General features: G+C 42.2%; 1 protein-coding gene across 1 annotated transcript in view; it reads right to left on the reverse strand.

Moving 5' to 3' along the window:
• Positions 1 to 27,435, reverse strand: part of FAT2 (FAT atypical cadherin 2) — a 181,009-nt gene that overhangs the window by 113,246 nt on the left and 40,328 nt on the right. The window contains exons 2-3 of the mRNA XM_030211178.1: positions 14,433 to 17,706; positions 11,108 to 11,422 (exon numbers count right to left, since the gene is read on the reverse strand). Coding sequence (XP_030067038.1) covers positions 11,108 to 11,422; positions 14,433 to 17,685 — 3,568 coding nt within the window. The 5' untranslated portion in view covers positions 17,686 to 17,706. The remainder of the gene's footprint in view (positions 1 to 11,107; positions 11,423 to 14,432; positions 17,707 to 27,435) is intronic.

The raw sequence follows: 27,435 nt of genomic DNA on the forward strand, positions 1-27,435 counted from the left end.
AAAGTTAAAACTCAGGCAAGTATACAAGAAGGAAATAGGGGAGGAGAATCTAACAGCGTGAGCTAGGCAGGGTAAGGGACAAGGGAAGCATCAATCAACAGAGTAAGTTGGGGAGTAAGTCTTAGCAAAGAGGTATGTCTTTAACAACTTCTTGAAAAGGGCATGGTCCACTTGAGTTTTAAGGTGACGAGGTAGTGCGTTCCAGTGTTTGGGACTCCAATAGCGGAAGGACGAGGCGAAGACCTTCTTGTACTTGACACCCTTACAATTCGGAAAGTGGAGGTGGAGATAGGACTGAGCAGCAGGGTTGGCATTTCTTGGCGGAAGGTCGATCAAGGGGAGCATGTAATCCGGGGCAGCACAATAGATGATTTTATGTGTTAGGGAGCAGATCTTAAAAGCAATGCGCTCCTGTACAGGCAGCCAATGAAGTTTAAAGCGCAGGGGTTCAGCGTGAGCAAAGCATCTTTCTCTAAGGATGAGTCTGACCGCAGTGTTCTGAGCCGTTTGGAACTTTTTCAATAAGGAGGCCTGGCAACCCACATGAATTCCACTACAGTAATCCAGATGGGATAGGATGAGCCAGTGGACAAGAGTGCGAAACAAGTCTCTAGTAAGGAGGCATCTGATTCGCCGAAGCCTCCACATTGCCTGGAACATTTTTTTGGAGACCAAGTGTACGTGATCAGCCAGCTGGAGATGTGAATCCAGATGCACTCCTAAAAGCCGCAGGCTGTTGGCAATCGGGAGGGCGAAGCCCAGGACTGGAAGCATTGTGTCAGATATATGGGCATGAGTGGACGAGAGGATGAGACAATGAGTTTTTTCCCTGTTTAGTTTGAAGCGGAACACCCTGGCCCAATGCTCTAAAGCGGAGAAACAGGCATCAATGAGGTTGGCAATTTCAGATACGGTGGAGTGAAATGGGATGTAGACTGTAATATCATCATCCGCCTGGTTAACATGTGAGACCTTACCGCTAAGTCAATGGGTGGCAGTAAGGTCTCAGGCCCAAAATGGACTAGATTCAGTAAATGACACTCAAAAAATGACTAATACCTTCACCACAGGACTCAATATAATAAATATTCTCTCTAATAGTATATCAACTCAATCCAACTTGGAGACTAAAATTAAAATGATAAACTCTTTAAATAATTTTTGGTGCTCAGAATTTGTGACGCTAAGCCAACAAGTGGATGAGCAATCACCATCCAATCACTGCACCTGCTGACCCCTGCAGCTAAGTTCAAAGTTCATTACTAACTCAGGAGCCCTTTCATTAAGGCGCATGGAGGGGCATAATCGAACGGGGCCGACCATCTATATGGGCAGCCATCTCTAAGACCGGCCCCGTAAAGCGGCATACCCGACCGTATTATCAAAACAAGATGGCCGGCCATCTTTCGTTTCAATAATACAGTCGGTGCCGGCCAAATCTCAACATTTGGGCTGGCATTGTGTGATGGCCGGCGATAGAGATTGCCGCCATTGGTTTCCGCCAATAATGGAAACTAATGGCGACCATCTCAAACCCGGCCAAATCCAAACCATTTGGTCTTGGGAGGAGCCAGCATTTATAGTGCAGTGGTCCCCCTCACATGCCAGGACACCAACCGGGCACCATAGGGGGCACTGCAGTGGACTTCACAAATTGCTCCCAAGTGCATAGCTCCCTTACCTTGTGTGCTGAGCCCCCCCCAAACCCCCAAACCCACTACCCACAACACTGTACAACACTACCATAGCCCTTATGGGTGAAGGGGGGGCACCTACATGTGGGTACAGTGGGTTTTGGAGGGCTCCCATTTACTACCACAAGTGTAACAGATAGGGGGGCATGGGCCTGGGTCCTCCTGCCTGAAGTCCACTGCAGTACCCACTAAAAACTGCTCCAGGGACCTGCATAGTGCTGTGATGGAGCTGGGTATGACATTTGAGGCTGGCACAAAAATGTTTATAATTTTTTTTTGGGTGGGAGGGGGTTGGTGACCAGTGGGCGAGTAAGGGGAGGTGATCCCCAATTCCCTCTGGTGGTCATTTGGTCAGTTGGGGCACTCTTTTGAGGCTTGGTCCTAAAAATAAATGGACCAAGTACAGCCAGCCAAGAGCTTGTCAGAGCCGGCCTTCGTTTTTCCATTATCGGCCAAAGCCGGCCATCTCTTAATCATGCCCCTGTCCCCTTTGGTACCCTGCTGACACGCCCTCTTGAACTTTGGCCGGCCCTGCGACGGAAAGCAGTTGAAGCCGGCCAAAATCGGCTTTCGATTATACCGATTTGGCCGGGTTTAGGAGACGGCCGGCCATCTCCCGATTTGTGTCGGAAGATGGCCAGCCTTCTCCTTCGAAAATAAGCAGGATAGGCACCTATTTGACAACACGCGTCAAATTAGAATTATTGCCCAGCTACCGTGTACCCAGGGCGATAATTCTAATTTTTATGCACGTCCAATACGCGCAGCAGAAAATATTAAAAATTTTCTACCGTGTGGCAATAACTGGGTGGTAATTGGCGTGCAGGCAGTAATTGGCATTTGAATGCGTGTTGACCATTACCGCCCGGTTAACATGTGAGACCTTACCGCTAAGTCAATGGGTGGCAGTAGGGTCTGAGGCCCAAAATGGACAAGCACCAATTTTTATTTTGCCGCACTTCTATTTTTGGCCCAAAAAGGCCTTTTTTGCAGGTGCGCTGAAAAATGGACCTGCACACATCCACTACACATGCCTACAGCAGCGAAGACCATTTTTCGGCACATCTTAGTAAAAGGGACCCTCAATTTATAGCCTACTAATGAATGAGCAAAAATAACTTGCTACTGTGGTAAAAGTACTTTAAAATGACTTCAAAAATTCTATAAATTCTGGTCTAAGTTACATGGGGTTTATAGAATAGCACTTAGAACCGAGAGAGGTGGCAGAGGTGAAAATGGTAACGGAATTTAAAAACGCATGGGATAAACACAAAGGAATCCTGTATAGAATGCAGGGAGCCAAACAAGCTCGGCAGTGATTAGATGGTAACACCAGTAATTGGGAAGCAAAGCCAGTGCTGGTTTAATTGTACCCGTATCATGGCTGGACAAATTCAGCTTCAGTAGCTGGAGAGCAAGGCCAGTGCTGGGCAGACATTTAGGATCTGTACACTGATCAAGGCTGGATGGATTTGAATGGGCTGGAGTGGGACTTCGTCGGCGGATTCAGTGGCTGTAGAGCAGGGCCGGTGCTGGGCAGACTTCTACAGTCTGTACCCTGAAGGTGGTGGGGACAAATCAAGGTCAAGTGTTCATATTTAGTGTCACATCATAACTTATGCTATGAATTTATCTTGTTGGGCAGATTGGATGGACCGCATGGGTCTTGACCTGCAGTCATCTACCATATTCATGTTTGTCTTGACTTGTGATTTTTAATTGCAGCTTATTAATTACCCCTCTGAATCTTTTCAATATCATTCTCTTAGGAATATACCATAGAAGAGGCACAACATACTTGAAAACAGTGTTACAACTTAACCCCGAGATCCAGAAAAATATCACAAATCCTACTAGATAAAAAAATTGCCTAGATTTGTCTTTTCCTAGTGTTGAACAAAAGGTTTAGGTCACCATGCAGACTGCCCCAGTGTTAAGGGGCCGTTTTCTACCTGCACAGAATTGTGCCATAATGAGAGACCCTGCTCTCCCAGTGCATTTCAACTGATTCATCAGTGCCACAGTTTCTGTTTAGACTTGCCAGAGATGAGGAATTAACGTCCACTAAAGTACAAACAGGTTACGACAGGAGAGTGAATGAAGGGCATCTTCTTCCGTATGGCAATCTTTTCTAAGTGGACAGAAAAATAGTGAAAAATCCCTGCACAAGCACAGACAAAACAAGAACAGTGGTGATGACCAGGAGGAGGGATGACCAGCAAGTCTGAATTTCACCAGGATTCAAAGGTTTATTCTAATACCCAAAACATGAGGTAGTCGCATCATAACTCACACGGACCCGACATGGCCACATTTTGGCATAATCTACATGCCTCAGGGGTTCACATCTGTGATATGCCAAGAACTATTCGCTGATTAGTAACAGTTTGGGAATAATTCTGAAATGCTACCCTTTAAACTAGAATCCCTCAAGGAGAGACAAATAGTATCAAACTCAGAAAAGAAGAGTCAATCCCTTTTAAATAAAAAAACAATATTTACTGAAAAGCACACATATGAGTATGTAATATCTACTATAATAATTTGCACCTCCAACGTTCTGAAGCTGACTGCCAGGAAGTTGAAGCCCGGTTCGTAATGTCTGAAGCCTTCTGGTGACGTCACCATGTTGCCTGGGAAACCGCGACGCATCTCAGGAGGAGGCAGGAAGCGAAGAGAGTCTGGCGAAAGGACAGCCAGTGACACCGATGGCCACTGCGGCGGGAGCAGCGCCCATGTCCGGCCCTTAGGCGATGGCGGCTCCTCGGCGCTGGCTGTCCATCAGCCCCCCTCGCTCTACTCCGTTTCCTTCCCTTCGCGGCCCTCCATTCCTCCCCCCTCCCTGGGAGTCAGAGACTGAAAAGAAACCACCAGAAGGAAGAAGAAGAGGAGGCGATGAGGCGAGACCTGAACGACGGCGCTGCGCCCAAGCTCGGAGAAGAGCGAAGGGCATTGGTCGCCCCAGAAGGAGAAGTGTCTAGCGCCCCACAATGACAGGGAGGAAGCGCTGCCCTTCCTCGGATCCCCCACTGAGCTGGATTTATTTATTGCTCCGGGAAGAGCAGGAGGACGACTTGCCTGGATCGATCTGCCTTCGCCCTCCTCCTCCTCCTCGCAATGTTGAAAAACAAACCAGAGTAATCATATATTGGAGTATCGAGCCATATATAATCTTAAATATCATACAACCTAATTTGAACAACACTCTTATCTTCAACTGGAAGCCAATGCATCTTAATAAAAAATGGTATAATTCGATCTGATTTTTTTACTTTATTTATGTAGATTTGGGGTCAATATGCTAAAATGCATACACATATTATTTTAGCCTGGAAAGGTAAAATATTTACCATGTATGCTAAACAATGTGTGATATGCAAAATTTTTTTTAGCTCCTGCACTAAAGAAATAGCATTGACAATGTTAGCATGCATGCTACATAGCATGTAGAGGATTCACACATTACTACTGCTTATTTATATAGCGCTACTAGATGTACGCAGCGCTGTGCACTTGAACATGAAGAGACAGTCCCTGCTCGACAGAGCTTACACTCTAATTAGGACAGACAAACAGGACAAATGAGAGATAAGGGAATATTAAAGTGAGGATGATAAAATAAGGGTTCTGAACAAGTGAATAAGGGTTAGGAGTTAAAAGCAGCATCAAAAAGGTGGGCTTTTAGCTTAGATTTGAAGACCGCCAGATATGGAGCTTGACATACCGGCTCAGGAAGTCTATTCCAGGCATATGGTGCAGCAAGATAAAAGGAACGAAGTCTGGAGTTAGCAGTGGAGGAGAAGGGTGCAGATAAGAGAGATTTACCCAGTGAACGGAGTTCCCGGGGAGGAGTGTAGGGAGAGTTGAGAGTGGAGAGGTAATTAGCACGTACGCACTAAACTGTGTGTTTGCTGTCATCTTTTCCTCATGGCTTGGTCTCTTTCTATCAAATCTTTATAAAACTAAGCCTCATATATGGGGCTGGTTGCCAAATACAGAAGTGAAAGAGCATCTGGATCCCAGGTGAGAAGGTGGAAGAACCGGAAAGACTACGAGGAGAGGAAAAACCAAGTGAAAAGCACCTGACTCAGATGTCCGCCATGGATCTGAGCAACTAGAAGTGGAGAAGGAGGACAGAGGGAGAGGAACAGGGAGGTAATGGAGTCCTCCTGGGGGCTGTGCCACATACACCTATGATGACTGACTCATACCTTCATGTGATATTCATCCTTGAGTCAGCAGAGAAGATGGAAACTGGCATCTGATTGTGACTCAGTCAAATCCTGCACATCTATTCCTTTGATGCCAAGAAGGGAACTCTGCTTGCTCTGATTATAGACTTGACTTTCTCCAGGATCAACCTATAGTCTTCGGACAAAGACTGGGTTTGCCAGTGTGTGCAATCTCAAAGTATTTTTGGTTTTATGTGGGGGTGGGGTGGTTGCACAGTTCAAGCGAGGCTTAGAGTTCTAAGAAAGGGAAAGGGGAAAGTGCCATGGATTTGATATACCGCCTTTCTGAAGATATCTACATTCAAACAAAAAGAGTTTTAGAACAAAAAGGAGCACTCATCACCACAAAAACGTAATCCTCCCATTCTCCGAGTACTAATGGATTGGCCCTTAATTAGACCCTCCTACTAGTGTGCCTTATTTCCTATAAAGATAATCACAGGAGTATTCACTTTATAGAACATAAGGCAAATCTCTGCCATGAATATTCATTGTGGATATGTTGAAAACCTGACTGGCTGGGGTGCCTCCAGGACCAGGTTTGGAAACGAATGCGCTAAGATTTACTGTGTAACAGCTGGTTACAATGTATTTATACTACAACTGGTTGGTATTTAGTATCATTTACAGTACAGTCATTCTATCTTTCTTATTCTTCTGTTTCGCACAGCAATTTTTAGACCGTGGAGGATCTGGTTCTGTTACTGAATGATCCTCTTTAGCATCGGTGAAGAAGATGTGGGTGACCTGGTCAATGACTAGGTTAATGGAGAGAACACATCTGTTTCTTGCGTGGACCTTGAAATCCTGTTAAAGCCGCTACATGGACTGATGTGCGGACGCTTCCAAATTTAAGTTAAGTGCCTGTTAGCACTTAATGCCGTTTAGTAAAAGAGCCTCTTAGGCTCTTATGTTTGAATGACAATCAGAGACACATTTAGGTGTCTAAATTTCAGAGCCTGGAGTTTTGGAATATTAGGCCCAAAGTTTAAAAAAAATAAATAAATAAAATTTAAAATTGTGACTCTAACCCTGCTACAAATAAATATAGAAACCTCCTGTGTCAACTCCCAGTTCAACCCATCCCCACCCTGGACTCTTTCACAAATACTATTCTCTTTTAACAGGGCAGGAGAGATCCTCTGTTGCTTCTAGGGTAGAAACTGGAAATAGTGCAGGCAGACCGAGGCTGGCACCATTGTTAATTTCTCCCATACAATGCGGTAGGTACACAATGGCGTATGCCAGCACTGGGGAATGCACCACATTGACAGAGTAGGAGCAACCAGAGATTACTTCTGCCCTGTGAAGAAAGATCAGTAGGATAAGACGAGCTAGGGAATTGGGGCAGGACCCAGACTTTAAAAAAAAAAAAACTTTTGCAAAGAGGTTGGAAAACATTTTTTAAAGAGTAAACAAAAACAAATTTGGGGGTCTATGTTCGGTAGGCATCGGTGAGCATTTTGCTCACTGTTGACGGAGTTATTCCTAGATATTCAAAGCTGCTTAAGTCGATATTCAGCATGTAAGTGGCTATGGGTTAGCACATAAATATGGGACAGACTTTTATGCGGTGCTAAACTATGTGCTAAACCTGGCTACTTACACCCGGATTCTATATAGTGTTACTAGCATTCCGTGCCAAAATCCAAGTGGGTTCTATAACAGCGTGCGTAACTTAATTGGCTTAACAAGCTGATCAGTGTTGTTAACAGCACTTAACAAGCAATAATGAGCACTAATTGACAATAATTAGAATTTACACGCACAAATTGCTAAGAGTATTCTGTAATATAGAGCGTCTAAATTTTAATACACACAGGGAAAAAGGGACGTGCTTATGTGGGGAAATGAGCATTCTAAAATTTATGCACATAGTAATAGAATATGGCCCAGTGCATCTAAATATACGTGCCAGGATTTACGCCATGTTTTCATTGGTGTAAATGGATGCATGTAGTTTTAGATGCTAGGATGTTGCCAACTAAGCATAGTCTATATACCACGCCTAAATCTAGGTGCCACTTATAGAATACGCTTAGGCGGAAATGTTTTCCGCATGTATTTTTTAGGTGACATGTATAGAATCCTTCCCTTAAGGGCTGAATATCAGCACTTAAGTGACCAAGTGCTGACTCCGTCCCCTGGAACGTTCCCAACATAGCTTTTAGTTAGGTGCTAACAACAAATTTCAGCAGCACTTAGGGGTCTTTTACAAAACATCAGTAAGCCCAATGTGGGCTTACTGAATACTAAATTGGGACTACCACTGGCCCAACGTGGCCGCCAGTGGTAGTTCCACCCTGACTGTGCACCATCTCTGGGAGAAAGAACCCCTGGAAATGGCTTGCGTGTCAGTAACCCAGCAGTAATCGGGCATTGCTGAGCGCTGCCTGGTTACTGCCGGGTTCTTGTGGGAGCCCTTATTGCCACCTCAGTGGGTGACAGTAAAGGTTCCCCGTCACATAGCCATACAGTAAGAGGTCTCTTACCACATGGCCATGTTTGTCTGTGGGCTTTTTACCTGCTGTGATAAAAAGGGCCTTGGTGTGCAGCTTGGTAAAAGGACCCTTTAACTAGTTAAGTGCTGCTGAAAATTAGCAGCTAGACCTGACCAAGTGATTTAACCAGTCTGCAGTCAGCTAAATAGCTTTGAATGTTGGCCGGAATGTTTATTTTTCTTTCATTTTAACAATGAATGAAAACAGGAAATTTCATGAAAAGAGCACATCCTTATACATTGGTGCAAGCAGCGCAGGCTTGCCTTCTTAGGTAAGTAAGTCAATCACGTTACTGGTGAGTCTCAAGGGGAAGTAGATTTTTTTTTTTTTAGTTTGAGAAATACTTCTCCACTATCTTCCTTGCCTTGGGTTGTGGGCTTTCAGGATTACCACAATGAATATACATGAGATGGATTTGCATGTAATAGGTTTCTGCTATATGCAAATTTATCCCTCTTTATTCATTGTGGCACTCTTGAAAACCCAACTGGTTAGTTGTGCCTCCAGGAGAAGATGGGGAAGCTCTGCTCTACATGCTATCAGCATTAGGGGTAGGCTATCATTTGGAATGACATGGGAAATGTTGACAATAAATCCCATGTCGTTGTTTGTCATTAACAAATGAAAACGAGCAGAAAAAACACACATTTTTGCAAACCATTGCGCATGCACACACTGTCACGAACCAAAACAGTATTACTTACTCTCCTAACCAAATTCAAGCAGGAAATAGCATTAGGCAAGAGCATTTTCCTCCTCCAATTTGACATGTCAAGTGCGTTTGACATGGTTAACAATAACATACTGCTAAGACTCCTAGAATACTTCGGAATCGGTGGTGGCGCTCTCAATTGGATCAAGGGTTTTCTAACCACAGGAATATATCATGTGAAATCAAAAACAAACATATCGTCACTGTGGAAACCAGACTGCAGAGTACCGCAAGGATCACCACTATCACCGATCCTTTTCAACCTTATGATGACTCCACTAGCCAAGACCTTATCCACCCAAGGCCTTAACCCATTTATCTACGCTGATGACGTTACATTATATATCCCCTACAAACATGATTTGGCAGAAATCACCAACCAAATCGAGCTCAGCTTAAACACTATGAACTCATGGGCAAATGCATTCCAATTAAAACTCAATACAGAAAAAACACACTGCCTCATCATCTCATCCCAATACAATACAATACATACAAACCCACAAACATTAACACCCCAGGATATACCCTCCCTATCTCAGATAGCCTGAAAATTCTCGGAGTAACAATCGACTGTAACCTCTCACTAGAGACCCAAGCGAAATCCACCATAAAGAAACTGTTTTTCTCAATGTGGAAACTCAAACGCATGAAACCATTCTTCCCGAAGGAAATATTTTGTAATCTGATACAATCAATGGTACTAAGCCACGCAGACTACTGTAATGGAATCTATGCGGGCTGCAAAGATCAAATCATAAAAAAACTCCAGACCGTCCAAAACACAGCAGCCAGGCTTATATTTGGAAAAACACGTTTTGACAGCGCCAAACCACTCTGAGAAAAATTGCACTGGCTACCAATCAAAGAACGTATCACTTTCAAAATCTGCACGACTGTTCATAAAATTATTTACGGCGAGGCACCTGGATACATGACAGACCTTATCGACCTGCCAACCAGAAATACAACAAGATCTGCATGATCTTACCTAAACCTCCACTACCCAAGCAACAAAGGACTCAAATACAAATCCACCTATGCATCCAGCTTTTCCTACTTAAGCGCACAATTATGGAACGCACTGCCAAAAGCAGTAAAAACTACGCTAGACCACCTAAATTTCTGGAAAGCACTAAAGACAGTCCTGTTCAGAAGAGCATACCCCACCGACCCAACATAAAAAAATACCTGGACACCTGCAACACAATATAACCAAAGACCGTAATGGACATTACCTGACTCTTCCCCTCTCCCCCCCAATTGTACCTACCACACATTTACCTTATCTACCTGTATTCATTCATACCTTGTATTTGTTCAGACCGGAACCGGCTAACGCCGTTAACGGTAATATGTAAGCCACATTGAGGCTGCAAAAAGGTGCGAAAATGTGGGATACAAATGTAACAAATAAATAAATAAATAAATAAATACTGCACACTCTTTGCAAAGAAGCCATACTCTTAACCTGACTCCTGTAATGACAAAATGGCCAAGAAAACCTAAATAAAATGAAAATTCCTGGAAACAATATGGGAAATTATATGAAACAAAAATTTTCCAGCTGCCCATTCCTAATAAACATTGCCTGCAGGATTCTTAATTCCAGCTGGCCCCCAGTTCTGGCTGTAAACTGCTGTTTCCTCCATCGGTAAGCCCTTCATACTTGTACCAGGTTGATATTAACTGCAACTGAATTCCATATCTAGCTGAAAATAGGAAGGCAGATAGGCAGGCAGGCAACCAAGGCTCTTGACTCTAATCAACAAATGTTTACCAGAGAATTGAGCTTCTGAACTCAGCCTTTCATTCTCCCCACAATTTCTAATTCAACACTGAAAATTAGAGTCACAACGATCCATTTTCCAATACCAACTTGTTATGGAAAGGTCTTTCTTTGCGCTTTTACAGTTTAGCAGTAGAGGAAAGCTGGAATTCAGAATTCATGAAAATAAATATTTTTACCTGCATCTGGATTGATGGTAAAGAATCCCTGTGTGTTTCCAGTTGTGATTTGAAAGGTTAATTTTCCATTGGCACTTGTGTCTGCATCCCAAGCTTCCAACTGAAGGACAGAGATGTCCTGGGGAGAATTCTCAGGGATAGAGGCATAGAAGACAGGTAGTGACAGCTGAGGTGCATTGTCATTGATATCTGTGACTTCAATGTAAACTTCAGCAATAGAGGAGAAGGGATCTGACCCCAAATCTGTGGCTTGCACAGTCAACCAATAGTGGGAGATAGCTTCACAGTCCAAGGGAGCCGTAGTCCTTATGATGCCTGTAAGTCAGAGAACATTTCAGATGTGAAATTTTTGTGAATTACTACAACAAGTTTCTCATGCAATTCAGTCCCATTATCATTCTGGCAGTCTATCAGATCACTTGCTTGGTATCACCGTGTCAGTCTGTGGGATTCTGAGGGGCATAATCGAACGCGAACACCCATCTCCATGGGCGTCTATGTCCGAGAACGGGTACCTGAAGGGGTGGGACAGACCGTATTTTTGAAAAAAATGGGCACCAATCTTTTTTTTCGATAATACAGTTTGTGCCGGGCAAATGCATTGGATTTGTGCGGATTTGAGCTGGGCCTAATCGTTTTTCAGCAATAATGGAAACCAAAGGCGCCCAGCTAAAAAATGAACAAATCCAAGGCATTGGGTCGTGGGAGGGGCCAGGATTCGTACTGCACTGGTCCCCCTCAACCGGGCATCCTAGAAGGCACTTGTAACAATTAAAAAAAAAAAGTAAAATACCTCCCAAGTCCATAGCTCCCTTACTTTGGGTGCTCAGCCCCTCAAATCCCCCCAAAACCCACTGCCCACAACTCTACACCATTACCATAGCCCTTATGGTTGAAGGGGGGCACCTACATGTAGGTACAGTGGGTTTTGGGGGCGGTTTGGAGGGCTCCCATTTACCAGCACAAGTGTAATAGGTGGGGGGGGGGGGGATGGGCCTGGGTCCACCTGGGTGAAGTCCACTGCATCCACTAACAACTGCTCCAGGGACCTGCATACTGCTGTGATGGAGCTGGGTATGGCATTTGAGGGTGGCATACAGGCTGGAAAAGAAAGTTGCTAAAGTTTTTTTTTTGGTAGGAGGGGGTTAGTGACTACTGGGGGAGTCAGGGGTGGTGATCCCCGATTCCCTCCGGTGGTCATCTGGTCATTTAGAGCACTTTTTTGGGACTTGTTTGTGAAAAAAAAGGGTCCAAAAAAGTGACCCAAATTTGCATTAAAAATGCCTTTCTTTTTTCGATTATCGGCCGAGGGCGCCCATCTCTCCTCGGCCGATAAACACACCCCATTCCCGCCTTCACCACGCCTCCGACATGCCCCCGTCAACTTTGTTTGTTCCCGCAACGGAGTGCAGTTGAAGACGCCCAAAATCGGCTTTCGATGATACCGATTTGGGTGCCTTTGCAAGATGGGCGCCCAGATTTATTCTAAAAACACAATGTTTGTGTTTTTAGAATAAATGTTATAAAGAACCTATAAAGATGAAATGTATCCAGTACACAAATTGTGATAAAACTAAGGTTCAGTTTATTCTCAGTATTGTCAATTCCCAAAAGACAATGCCTTTTGTGTTATAAGTAACATTTCATTTTATCTGCTAACTCGTGGGAAGGGAAAGCCATTAATCCAGGTTAGAGATGTTCAAACATTTTCAGTTCAATTTTGATTCCTTTGGGCCTTTATTTCCAATTTTTGGAATTGTTTTATTTCACACATTTGTTTTACTAATTTTTTTTTACATAGTAACATAGTAAGTGACGGCAGAAAAAGACTTGTATGGTCCATCCAGTCTGCCCAACAAGATAAACTCATATGTGCTACTTTATATGTATACCTGACCTTGATTTGTATCTGCCATTTTTAGGGCACAGACCGTAGAAGTAGTAAATTTTAACTCTGTAATGCGTGATATCAAGTTAGCATGCATTAATTCATTGAGGAATATGTAGTAAATCGATTTAGCACACACACACACCACATTTTTAAAGGCATGCTAATGAACCAAATATGCTCTAAAAAGAATGCATATCACTAATTCATGTGCATAAGCTGTCAGAAAATAATATACTCGGTAGCAGGACAGTTCAAAAAGTACATGCTCACAGTTACGTCAGGGGCATAGCCAGACTTTGGCGGGAGGGGGGTCCAGAGCCCGAGGTGAGGGGGCACATTTTAGCCCCCCCCTGGTGCCGCCGACCCCCCCCCCCCACCATTGCCGACTTCCCCCCCCCCCCCCCCGCCGACTACCCTCTTGACCCCCCTCCCGCCGCCAACCCACCGTCGCCTACCTTTGCTGGCGGGGGACCCCAACCCCCACCAGCCGAGGTCCTCTTCTTCTCGCAAAAGGCTTCCTGTACGTGCAGGATGGCAGAAACGGAAGGAAGCCTTTTGCGAGAAGAGGACAACGACTGGCGGGGGTAGGGGTCCCCCGCCAGCAAAGGCAGGCGATGGTGATGGCGGGTTGGCGGCGGGAGGGGGGGTCGAGAGGGTCATTGGCAGGGGGGTCCAGGGCCAAATCTACGGAGGCCCAGGCCCCCCCTGGCCCCATGTAGCTACGCCACTGAGTTATGCACTGATTATGCACATATTTCATTAGAGTAATGGCATATACATTAGTATGTGCACACACATGCACAAATACACTCAAATCAGCCTAAGTGCTATTCTGTAAATACGTGTGTATCTTATGGTAGACAGTGCATATTTTGCTGGTTGGCACACAGTGGGAGGGGAATGGGCTGGACTCACATTTACACATTACTTATAGAATATCATTAGTTATATGTGTATCTCTGTCATTTAGGTGCACACACAAGGTTTTATGCAGCTCTATAGAAGACATGTGCTTATAGGCATGTATATTCACAGTTATTGGTTAGTGTAATGGGCTGAGAACCTGAGGAACCAGGTTCAATTCCTACTACAATCCTTGTGACTCTGGGCAAGTAACGTAGGGATCCTTTTATAAAGCTGTGGTAAAAAGTGAACTTAGTGCACCTTTGCACGGGGTTTTCCCACATGCTAAGTTTGTTTTACCACAGCCGGAAAATAGCCAATTTTCCATTTTCTGACATTAATGGCCAAGCATTAATGTTGCCATTAGTGTAACGCCATTACCAAAAATTAGTGTATGAGCCCTTACCACCACCTATTTTGTACATGGTAAGGGCTTATGCACTAATCCCATGCTAATCAGTTATTGTGTGGCAATGTGGTGCACTGATTCATGCTGTCATGCTCACTCTCAGCATACTTTGCCTTAATTACCTGTATCTTCTTCAATACTGAAGACCGTAAGACCGGTGCCATCTCTGATGGAGTACATAATTTCTCCATCTTTCCCCTTATCGCCATCTTGAGCTGTCACCGTTATCACGGATGTTCCAACAGGCAAGTTTTCTTGAACCCAGCCTTTGATCACAAAGGAGGGAAATTGAGGTGGATGCAAGTTCTCATTGACATCAAGAACATCAACTTCTACATAACACATTGAAGATCGAGAAAGAGGCTGCCCACCATCACTGGCTTTCACTGTTAGATTGTAAAAATTGACCTTTTCAAAATCCAGTTCTCTTTCCAATGTAAGAGCTCCTGTGGTCTTTTCCACACTAAATATTCCTTGTTCATTACTATTAAGGCTATAAGTTATCTCTCCTCCAGGTCCAGAATCAGCATCTATAGCTTCTACAAATAATAAAATAGTCCCCAGAGGCAGGTCCTCAGGTACTTTCACTTTTCCAATCACTGGTATGCAATGAGGGGTGTTGTCATTTATATCTTCCAAAACCACAATCAGGTCAGTAACTGAAAAAAGCTGCTGACCTACTTTGGGCTGGTCCCTGGCTTCTATTTTAAGTATGTATTGAGGCCAAGTTTCTCTATCCAGGAGACTGGTTACTGTTATCTGCCCTGTGGTTTCATCAATGGCAAATTTGTCTGTAGGAGTTATAATGGAGTATCTTATTCTCCTATTGTCTTCTATATCTGCATCTTCAGCTTCCACCTGAATTATGGTACTGCCTATGTTGGCATCTTCTGGGATGGTCACCTGATATCCAAGTGATGGAAATCTAGGTGCATTGTCATTTGCATCTAGTATGTTCACTGCCAGCAACTTCCAAGATGACTTCTGAGGAGTACCAAGGTCATACACTGTAATATTAAGAATGTAGAAGCTTGTTTTTTCACGATCTAAGGGAGATAAGACTTTGAGATGACCTGTATCTGGGTCAATAGTGAAGCAACTGTCTTCATTTTTATCAGAAATCACATAGACCAGTTTGCCATTAAATCCAGTATCAAGATCAGTAGCTACCAAGTGGACAATAGTAGAATTGATTGTGATGTCTTCCATGACATCAGTGGATACTGGAAAACTGTTATCAAACTTTGGTGCATGACTGTTTATTAGATGAATGTTCAAAGAAGTATCTTCCTCTTGGTTTTGATCCTCAGACTGAGTTCGAATTGAATCAATAATAGTATCTGTTAGTTTCTTTAGCACTCCAGTCTCTTCACATTGCATGGAGACTGGAAGGCCAGGGCTTGTGGTAGTAATGCTAATGGTTGTAGGTAAAGCAGAGTTTTCTCCATCTGTTGCAGTTATTTTCAAAGAGTAGAAGGAAGGTAGAATATTAGAAAGATATTGGAAAGATTCTTTGAGGGAAATAATTCCTGATATGGGATCTAATTCAAACTTCTGCAGTTCATTTCCAGACAAAATCTCATATTTAATGTGATGAAGCTCATCTAAATCAACTGCAGACATCAAAATGATGCGTTCCCCAACAGGCAGATCTCTTGGAATGCTTACATTGCAATTTACTTTCTCAAATATTGGTACATTGTCATTTAGGTTGTTTAGGGTAAGAGAGACATAGACTTCAGTCTCACGCCGAAAAGGAGAACCACAATCTGATGCCCAAACACGCAGACTGTACACTCTTCGAGTCATTTCATAGTCCAGTAACTTAGAAGTCGAGATGATGCCTGAAAATGTATCTATAGTAAAAGGAACTGATCTCTGATTAAACAGTGTATAGGTTACCAATCCATTTTCTCCTTTATCAGCATCTGTAGCATGTATTTGAAATACACTAGTTCCAACTGGGATATTTTCATTAAAGGTGCCATGAAATGAGGATTGTTTGAAACTCGGGTCATTGTTGTTGCAATCAATTATATCTATGGAGACTGCAGCAGAAGCCTGGGCTGTTGTGGTTATAACTTCTAAGTCAAAGTGGAACTGATTTTGAATAAATCTGCTGGTAGTTATCAGTCCAGTCTGAGGATTGATTTTAAATGTTGTACTGTCAGGAGTGGGTTTCAAAAAGTATTTCAGATTTGGAAAGCCTGAATTAACCTTAACCATAGTAACCTGGCTGCCAGGTGGAGCACATTCACTGAGGTGGACTCTATAAATATCTTGCTGAAATCTTGCAGAGACATACCTCGGTGGAGGGATATGGATAGTTTTTATTTGTGAATAGAGTGGTGGATTACCCTTACCTTTGGCCTGTAGACTAAGATTGAAACCAAGTGGATTATCAAACCAGTTGATCTCTTTGGTTGACACAACCATAAACTCATTACTTCCTACATAGGATTTTATAATCTTGAAAAAGTTGTTAGAATCTCCAGATTTGATGTCTAAAGATTGTACTCCCATTTCAGAGGCATCCACAACCAAAGTGGCACAGAGCAAACTCTCAGGCAAGTTGCATGTTGTCACTTGTACTTTGGTAATGCTTGGTGGCTTTCTGATAGCTGGTTCTACCTGAATCACAAAACTTGCCAAGTTTCCAAACCCATTGCCTTCAGAAATTTTCTTCATTCTGTCTACAGCAAGAACCTGAAGTTCATGTTTGTTTCTTTGGGTGGCATTTAAATTTCCAGTTAAGATCACAGCTCCGCTAGTGGGATGGACAGAAAATAAAGTATTCCTGGGGTTAAAGGTGAAGTAAAACATGGCATTCTGTCCCAAGTCAGCATCAGTGGCACTTACTCTGCCAATAGTAGTCTTTACAGATGTGTCTTCTTTGACAGAAAACTTATACGAAGGAGGTGAGAACAGAGGCTTCAAGTCATTTCTATCCAAAATATGAATTGTCACCTTGGTAAAAGCTTCATAATCAAACATTTTTTCTGAGGCTTCAATGGTTAAAATATAATTGTCTTTTACTTCTCTGTTTAACAGGGCTACATTACCACTTCTAGTTCTTATCCTCAAGAAGCAGAAATTTCCAACTACCTGCTCCTCAGTTTTAAAGAAGCCCATGCTGTCCCCAGATGTTATTCGGTACTTAATGACCCAATGTGGGTCTGTCATGTAGACTCCCGTTTTGATGCGACTCTCCACATAAGTCTTTGGAGCAGAGTTCTCATAGATTGTAGCATTGTAAATATTCTGGGTAAAGTGCAAAGATGAAACATCGTCTTTCTCCAGGTCCCCTTCACAGATCTTATAGTGCATCAAGAAAATTAAGAAGCCAAAGATTTGCGTCCTCGAAATGGGTCTCATGATGAGAACTACTTGGATGTCCTGATTAGAGAGAAAAAAAGAATATCAGTAAGGCAAACTTAGAATGGAAAATGGCAGGAAAATACTAGTGACAGCAAACAAGCTTTTGAGGGGTACTAAATCCTTCTTCCCAATTCACAATAACGCATTTTGAAACAGACATCCTCAGGGCCAGATTTACCTCTTTAGCATACCTAAGTACAGAACTGATTTAGTTAGGAGGTCCCCTTCAGAAGACAAGCAGCAGTGAAAGGGCCAGCTCCTCCCCCATCCCCACTGACCTCTTGTCTTCATCCTGCTCAGCCTGAACATCAGAATCTGGTTGGACCCACCCTAGAACATAAGAACATAAGAATAGCCATACTGGGTCAGACCAGTATCCTGCTTCTAACAGTGGCCAATCCAGGTCACAAGTACCTGGCAGAAACCCAATTAGTAGCAACATTCCATACTGCCAATTCTCTTATATCCTGCTAACTCCCACTATACAGTGGTTCAAAGTGGTTAACAGAAAGAAATGTACAAAAAAAATAGAATTTAAAAATATATATATTAAGTTAAGTAACTTTAAAACAAATAAGTCTTCAAATTTTTACGAAACTGAAAATAACTACAAGAACTTCGTAATACATATGGAAGTGAAAGCCAGAATTGAGGGGGCCTGATAACAGAATGAGGACTCTAGAATCTTTTTATGTTTGATACCAGAAAAAAAAGGGAGTAACAAACGAAATGGATCTCATGATCTTGAGCTATCGTGAACCAAAGGACAAGAAATCGAATTAAAACGTTATTTAAGAGTCACTGCACAAAATCCACATATATCTCTTTTTTTTTTAATTTCTCTTTATTGGTGTCAACAACATCAATGATAAACAGGTGCAACCTTCAACATGAGAGGATCCAACATCCCCTTGCTTAAAAAATAACACACAAATGCAACATTTGTCTAAAGTAGTATATACCTTCTCCCTGCTCACCCCAGAAGCTGCTGACGTTTCGGTTTTTCTCCCCATACTACACCCCATTCATCTCCCATTCAGCTCACCTCACAAACCCTCACATCCTCCATCACACTCTCTGCGAACTTCCCCTTCCCTCCCTCCCATCCCCCTTCCCTCTTCCTCTCTCTTGGGGAGTAGCTTATACATTTTATGACACATTCTCGTTCAAAATTTTAATCCATATGTCCGCATATTGTCTACATTCCTCTTTGTGAGATCTCTGATATAGCATACTCTCATATTTAGCTAGTTCCAACATTTTTGACTTCCAGCCGACTAGGGGCACCTCCTCCTCGCTTATCCACATATATCTCTAAATGGATTTCTAATCCATTTAACCCCCCCCCCCCCCATACCATTCTATTTAGTGTATCAAAATGTAGACACTAATTCGGCACCTAACTTCTACACTACAGCGATAGTTATGTGCAGTGGCATAGCCAAGGGTGGGTCTGGGTGGGCTAGGCCCACCCACTTTGGGCTCAGGCCCACCCAGTAGCAGCACACCTATGCTGATTCCCTAGCCCCACCAGCTGAAAACTCCCAACTACTGTCCCTCCTGCATACCTTGTAAATAGCAGATGGCATGCAGGCGAGACAAGGAGAGACCAAATCACCTGTGGGACAGGGAGGAGTTCTTCTGCCCACCCATCTTCAGTCCAGGCCCAGCTAAAGTTGGATGTCTGGCTACGCCCCTGGTTATGTGCCAAAATGGAGGTGAAAATGCTGGTACATGCATTAGGTGCTTATTCAGTAACTTGGTGCTTAAGTGGTCTAGTGCGTAACTAGAAAAGGTGGGTGACAACAAAGCTGAAGTGGAGACGGTAAAGGAAGAGTAAACACTGCAGGAGTGATATAATACCATTTTAAACATTCACAGACCCGACACGGCTGTGTTTCAGGATGTGTGTGCTTCAGAGATCTTAAATTAAAATAATGAATCTATGTTAATAACAAACGACATTTACATAAAATCATAAATATATATATATGTAATATGAAATTTTAAGAACTAGAGAACACAAGATTAAGGTGCCACATTTAGGCGTATTGGTGGGTAACTGCCAACTTATGCTAGTATTCTATAACAGAGGCGGTGCACAAATTTGCAATTTTAAAATACTAGCTGAGCTCTCAGATTTCTGGCACCTAAATTTTAGCACCCTTTAGAGAATTGCACTTTTAAAGTTATAGGCAGGTGACAAAGGGGCAGGAATTTCCAATGCGATGAGCCAAGGTAAAAGCACAAGTCTTGTATATGGATGTACATCAGTGTTTGCTTGAAGACAAAATATTGATAGGAAGCAACAAGCTTTGCTTGAAGGTGAACTCAAAATGGTCTGTGTTTAGGCCTATGCTTTCATCAGGAGTCCAGAGCTTTAACCGATGTAGATGTGCTCAAAGAATGGCAACAGCACTAACGACTTGGCATTGATTCGTTAACTACGCTTATCCTCCAAATTATGGCTACGCAAGTTATACCTGCTATTTACCCATCATCGCTTACATGTAAGTTATACATTCAGGAGACAGATTTCATTCCTGAACATATAATTCTATTTCATTGTATTCTATCTGAGTCTTATATACCATCCGTTATTCCACAAAGGATTCACAGCAGAGAGACTCTTGTACATCAGTGGAATTAGCACAAGAATAGAACAAAATAACAATATAAACTGAGCTAAATTTTCATAAACAAAGTAACCTATTATTTACGAAAAAAAACTAGGTTTTTAAACCCTTACAAAAAGATAGATTGGATGATAAACCTTTCGATGGCAATTCATTACAAATCCATGCTCCATAAAAAGGGAAAGAATTTCCCCTCATAAATTGACTTCAACCTAACATTTTGTAAGACAGAATAGCTCAGTTGCAATGTATGAAGACAACACAAGTGTCTTCCTGAGGAAGGGATCTCAAATAGGTCTGTAAGACCGTCTGTGTTTAAACCATAAATCAATTTATAAATCGCTATTTTAAATTTGACACATTGATGTATTAACAACCAGTGAAGATCTCTAATGTAAGATGAAATTCTGCCGAAGCGACCCAGCCCATAAATCAACCTGGCTGCAGTGTTCTACAACAACTGCAGCTAACTGAAACTTGACAAAACAGGGAGTTACAATAATCCAATTGTGGAAGCAAGATACCTCAGCCAAGGTCCTGAAATCACCAAATTTTAGAGAGGATCTAATAGCTCGCAATTGTCTAAAGAAAGCCTAAAGAAAAAACTCTTACTCAAGGCACTAACCTGCTTTTCAAAAGGAGAATTTGGAATCCAAAATTATCCCTAGCACCCTTGAGTGATCTTCAATTTTTAGAACCTTACTTGAGGCCAAAGACAAGGATCCAGCATGAATATTATCTATATCACCAATCCACAATATCTTGGTCTTTTGTTTATTCAGTTTCAAAAGATGATCTACTGCCCATTTATCAATAAATGAGATATAATTCTTAATAGAAGATAAAGTGTCCTCAAACTTTTCTAGTACTGGGCACAGAAGGAACATATCATCAGCATAAAACAGAATGGCTATCTGAATCTGGAGGAGTGGCCTAGTGGTTAGGGTGGTGGACTTTGGTCCTGAGGAGTTGAGTTCAATTCCCACTTCAGCCACAGGCAGCTCCTTGTGACTCTGGGCAAGTCACTTAACCCTCCATTGCCCCATGTAAGCTGCATTGAGCCTGCCATGAGTGGGAAAGCTTGGGCTACAAATGTAACAAAAAAAAAAAACTCTGAAAGGGTATAGCCAAGAGAACTAAGATTAATGGTGAGCCCTGGGGTACACCACAACCAGCGGTCCAGCTAGATGACCTACCATTTAGCCCATTCACACTGTATTGTATATTATTCAGTAATTGTTCAAACTAACCCAATACTTTACCAGATAAGCCTAGTTCAGATAATCTATAAAGAAGTACAGAATAGTTAATAGCATCAAAAGCTGCCTATATGTCAAATTGCAATAAAACAGTTTGTTGACCTCTACTGAGAAAATATTTTATCTCTGCAACTAAAATAATCAATAGGATTTCTGTATTATGATGGGGTCAAAAACCATGCTGGGATTCATGTAACACATTAGGGGATTTTATAAAATGTTGAAGCTAGTCAAAACTCCAGGAGCTTAGCCATTCAAGAGATGCTTGCTACTGGACGGTAGTTTTCAACTTTAATCAAATTCACTCCTATAGGCTTAGGTAGAGGAGTCAAAGCAATATCAGACAAATTAATAGGCTAGCAACCTCCACCCTTGTCCTGTCCCAATCCAAACCCCTCTTTTAAACAAAAAATTTGATGGTTTGCATTTCAAAAGGCCACAGTTATACACACATCTGGCCTGCAGGTTTTGTTTTAATTTAAAAAGCACATTAGGTTCAGTACTACCGCTGACTTTATGTGTGCCTTTCAATATCGACCTGAATATGTTTTGAGAGAAACAGTGCTAATGAAGATGATCTGATATATATAATGCAGGTACTTTTCACAGCATAAAGAAAGGATTAGGACACTTAAAGCAGACAAGGATGAGCAAGAGAGGGGTTTAGAGAGAGAAAAAGCTTCTCTTTATTTGCCTCCAAGGTCTTTTATAACCATCAGAATATGTAACTAGAACATAAGCACTTCATAGATAAATGGATTTAATTAAACAGTTTTACTACTTTAAACTTCTTCTTCTTACTTTTAAAGCTTACAGAGTTGGTCTCCCAGATTACCTTGCAACATTGACCATCCCCTAATTTTCTGTTTGCCTTCTCCGTTCTATAAAGGATTATTGTCTAGTTCTCCCTAACCCAAAGGTCGCCCAGCTAGAACTTACACGTCATCACACCTTCTTTTTCACAGCTCCCCACTATTGGAACGCTCTCCTTCTTCCTCTCCCGACTGAATCATCTTTTAAAATGTTCAAAGTTGCATTGAGAACACTCCTTTTCAAACAGGCTTTTTCACTAGAATGAACATGGAGAAGTTTTCAGGTCAACGTCACCATGCCTTGACCTGCCTTTCCCCCTTTTCCCCCTTTTCCTAACCCTCTTTGTTCTCTGGCCCTGTTGTGATTGTCCTGGTTTGATTGCTTCACTTCCTTTCCTATCAAATCTATGTAGTTCCTTTCCTTACTATTTTTGTTTTAATTTGTAAACCGCTCAGTTCTGTAAGTCAGCTTGGGCGGTATATCGAGTTGTAATAAACCATAAACTATAAACTATAACTCAAATGCCATATGTAGCAGCAGAAACATTTAATGCGCCCAACAATTAATGCACTGTTTTTAGTAAACTAATACATATCTAACACATGTCTAATCCTTGGCCTGAGAGAGCTACATGATGCTGTTGCTGAGATGGGCTCAGATTCAATCAACCTTTTACCATGTCGCATGGTCGTAAAAGTTCCCCACAATGAGGTGAGCCTGGAGACTGATCCATTTACCGCAGTGCTCCTTAATGTACTATTCAGGCAAGTGACCACAAGGAAAACCACTGTAAACTGCAAACTCCAAGAAGTCATTGCATCAGCAATGAGTGTGGAGACAACAGTTAACACTCCAGTGGACACAAGGTCTGATAATTAGGCCAGGGCTTAATCGACCTTTGTCAATGGTGGGAAGTTGCAGTGATATTTTGGCAGTTTGTGGAAAAGGTGGGGCGGTGAAGGAGGAATAATTAGAGGATCTGGTTATTTTTCCTTTCTTTTTGTGGATGAATCTCATAACAGTGGCAGGACCGCTATCCTTCACTCCCACCACTGTGCACTGCATCAGCCGAGTGTCACCGGGCCTGTGTTGTTTTTAATAAGAGAAAACAAGCATTTCTTCTTTCTCACATAAGATAGAAAGTGCCTATGTTTCCCTATTTAAAATTCCATAGTTGCTGGTGACAGCAGCAGTCGAAGCAGTGCATTGTGAAGAGGATGAAGGAAGGTGTTCCTGCCGCTATGAAGAGGTGGGCCAGACTTTTGGTGCTCCTAAATTTAAGTGTCTCGAGCTAATGCTTCAGTGACACCCCTTAAGTCTGCCCTATTAGAAAATTCCACAAAAGCATGCAAAAATTCTGCAAGTTTTTAACCAGTTTGCTCGTGCAGTTTTAAAGATATGCATGTTTTGACTAAAGCATCAATTTCCTGCAAGAAAAAAAGTATGCTAACTGTACTGAGGAAGTTTGACTCAAGGACTAAATCTACTCTTTTATTTTTCTGGGGATTTTGTAGTTATTCTCTTCAAGAATTTCTCTTTCTGTTAGTAACCTGCATTTGTGAGCAGCCTGCGGGCGCAGCTGCCCTCTGCTCACTTGCAAATCTTTCACCTGAAGTTGTGATTCTCCTATCTCCCCTGCCCTCCTTCTTATAGCAAACCGGAAATGAAAGCAACATAGTAGAATTCACTGAGGTAGGCAGGCTCTTCAATTCATTTGAGAGCATGCAACCAGATTGCTATATATGCTTTGGTTTGGGGATAACTCCTCACTCAGGGTGAGCTTCAGAGCTTGAACAGCATTCAAATTAAAGAGAACCTGAAATTTTAAAAGTGCTAAAAATAAGTTTTAAAAGTATTTGCATTAAATCAAATTGCAGAATTCAGGTGCTGGGAGTCTGTACTTGGTTGTCATATGCTCAGATTTGTTTAAATCATATGCAAATTAGTCCATTTTTGGGAAGTTCTCATTTGCATATTTAAGGATAAAAAAAATGATGGAAATGTTTACAGCCTTAATGTTAGGTCATGGCTCTGATCAAAAGTGTGAAGTTTGATCCAAAAATGAAGGGTTTATCTAGTGTTTTTGACTAAAAGTTCCCATTACAGTATCTGTATGTTAATCTGCACTCAAATAGAGCTCTCTGATTGGATGATCAGCTTCTGTTAGCAATCTACCCAGAAGGGAACAGAGTGAGACAGCAACTGACCCTTGGTTTGGCCAAGAGAGACATGCAGCTGTGAGTTCCTGTGTGTGTTGACTGAAATTATAAAAGAGTGCCTGATTATGTGGTAAATAAGAAAATATGAATGAAAAGAGGTTGGTGGAGATTGAAGTTTGAGGTTTCTCTAGTGAGAAAAGGATCTGAATATTTCAGGATTACTTGAAGTTTATGAAGAATAGAAAAGGGTGAATTTCAGTTTAAGAGTGTTTAAATCCTATAAGCTATATAAAGGCTAGGTAGATTTAAGTGACTGTAAGCAAGGAAACCTTAATATTTGATCTGAAATAAATATTTGATCTGAGATAGTTGATCAGAGATAAATGTTTGATCTGAATTATATCCTTTGGTGCAAAGGAGATTAGAAAAAGAATCTTTGGAAACTAAGAGGACTTTGCTCACATTTTGAATTAGCATTCCTATTTTGAGTTGGAAATCTTTGAAGTGTTATGAAAATACATTTTGCTTTAATGAAATTGCTAAACTTTAGAGTCAGAGACTTATCAATGAGGGATACATACAGTGCTCTTTTTTCCTGAGGTCCGGCTTACTTGCCTGCGTCCTTCTGTTCTTGCTCTGCTAGACGGAGGGGGTGGGGGGCGCCAACTGATAATCTGCAGGGGGGCACCAGAGACCCTAGGCATGGCCCTGGCCCTGTCTCTGCCCGAGAAAGGAGGAAGGCTTTGCCTTGTTGACTGGGAATTCACAAGAAGGGGTTTCCGTTATGAGAGAGAGAAATCAGAAATGAGATGAAAATACAAAGGAGGAGATTTATTTCTTTTGTAGTATTCATTCACTCAAGGATGCAGTTTCACACATTACTGAGAGGATCTGACATCTCAGAGTTACAGAATGTAGAATTATCTGAAGCTAAGGATATTGCTGATAGGGGTTCTAAAATTTTCCTTCATCCCTGCTCTTTAAGATAGTTCAAACTCAGACACGGATGCAGAAAGCCACCACAGGCTTAGCCGCAGGCTTACCAAGGGTTGAACACCAGTTGCATGCACAAGAAATGCATAGAGGACTTGTGTGCAGGTGTTAACTCATGCGGAGGACACAGCCCCAAGTTGCATTAAAATGTATGCTGATGAGCTGCTACTGCCCACTTTTAAAGTGTGCATGACACAAGAATGTTTCCTCGAGGAAACCTGTGCACGTTTTAAAAGCAGATGGTAAGTAACAAACATGCACGTTTCTTGACAAAACTGAAAAGTGAAAGCATATAATCTGTTCTTCTGTGCCGAAATATGAGCCTCTCAAAAATTTCAAGTAGAAACAATTTGTGCAAGGCTTACATTTAGGCTCAGCAAAACAAGCGCCGATTGTGCTGACACTTTGGTTTTTGGTTTGGACATGCGCACAAGAAACCATTCTTACTGCTAATCCTTGTACGCATTAGTACAGCATACTCCCCCTACATTTGCTGCAAGTTTGCCATGCATAAAATTTGCATGCAATTTGCTTCTTGCATGCTGTGGTATTACACTCATTATAGAAGCCGCACGCTCAGACATTTGTGCTAGGCTCTAGCGTGTGAGCCTTTCTGCATTTCCCTCTTAGCTTCAATGGAAACCACAGGAGTGGAAAGAACACCGATACCCCATGAAGAGTTGCACAATGAGAACAAGGAGTTGGAAAGGAGTCAGGATCTTCAAAACAGACCAGAGACACTGGACGACAAGGATAATAAACTTTTGATGGATAATGACTCAACAAGGTACCATGTTTTAGCACACAAGCTGCCTTCTTCAGGAGTCTGGATATACACATAAAAAAATTGAATCCTCAAGCACCATACACAAGCAGTAAAATTCACCACGACCTCAAAGCTCTTTCTCAAGACCACTTCTTTTCACAGTTCGTATATTGAGGATTCAGTTTTTTTATGTGTATATCTAGACTCCTGAAGAAGGCAGCTTGTGTGCCGAAACATGGTACCGTGTTGAGTCATTATCCATTAAAGGTTTATTATCCTCATCCAGCGTCTCTGATCTGTTTTGAAGACCTTGACTCCGTTCCCACTCCTTGTTCTCATCTCCCTCTCAGCTTTCCATGCTTCTTGCTGTTCTGCTTTTGCCTTCATACAGTCCTACCAGTGCACCTTGCTTTTGGTGCTGCCATTGCATTAATGAGTACTATATTTTGTACTTTTCCCTGCACTGTCATTTATGGGTATCTCTGTTACACTATGTTGCAATATATGGTGGTTTCCTTTCTAGTTTACTTGGATTTTAAACTGAACAGAACCTAGATTACAAAAATACTTCCTTGTGGGGATGGGCTTGGCCCCCACTCCCCCTCCCGCAAAAAATTGGTTCATTTTTGCTTTTTCAGAAATTTTCTCATTTTCATTTCAGTTTAATTCACACAAGTATTTTTAATGCACACTAGAACTTTTTACATGTACAGTTCAATTACATGTACATAAATTTACAAATGTATATACATTCGATTGATTTGCATGAATTAACATTTTTTTCAGATACTCAAATGAGCCAAATACCCAGGAATGAATGAGCCTCCCTACCATCTTGCAGGTTGTGTCTTCAGTCTGAAAAAGGAGAGGATGGTATTATTTTTTTGTGCTTCCTCTGTCAAAGTACTTGTTTTTGATCAACCATTTCAACCAGTGGCATAGCTAAAGGTGAGCCTGGGTGGGCACAGGCCCAACCATTCAATACTCAGGCTCACCCAGTGGCAGCACCACACTGCTCTCTCCCCTCTTTCCTCCGTGGCATTCCGGCATCTGCGCTTCTGTCTCCGAGCCCCATCTTTCCTCAGTGTACCATACAGGCATCTTCAGCGCCTGCAGCAATT

Source organism: Microcaecilia unicolor, chromosome 8 (genome assembly GCF_901765095.1).
Source record: "Microcaecilia unicolor chromosome 8, aMicUni1.1, whole genome shotgun sequence".
NCBI classification, from domain to species: domain Eukaryota; kingdom Metazoa; phylum Chordata; class Amphibia; order Gymnophiona; family Siphonopidae; genus Microcaecilia; species Microcaecilia unicolor.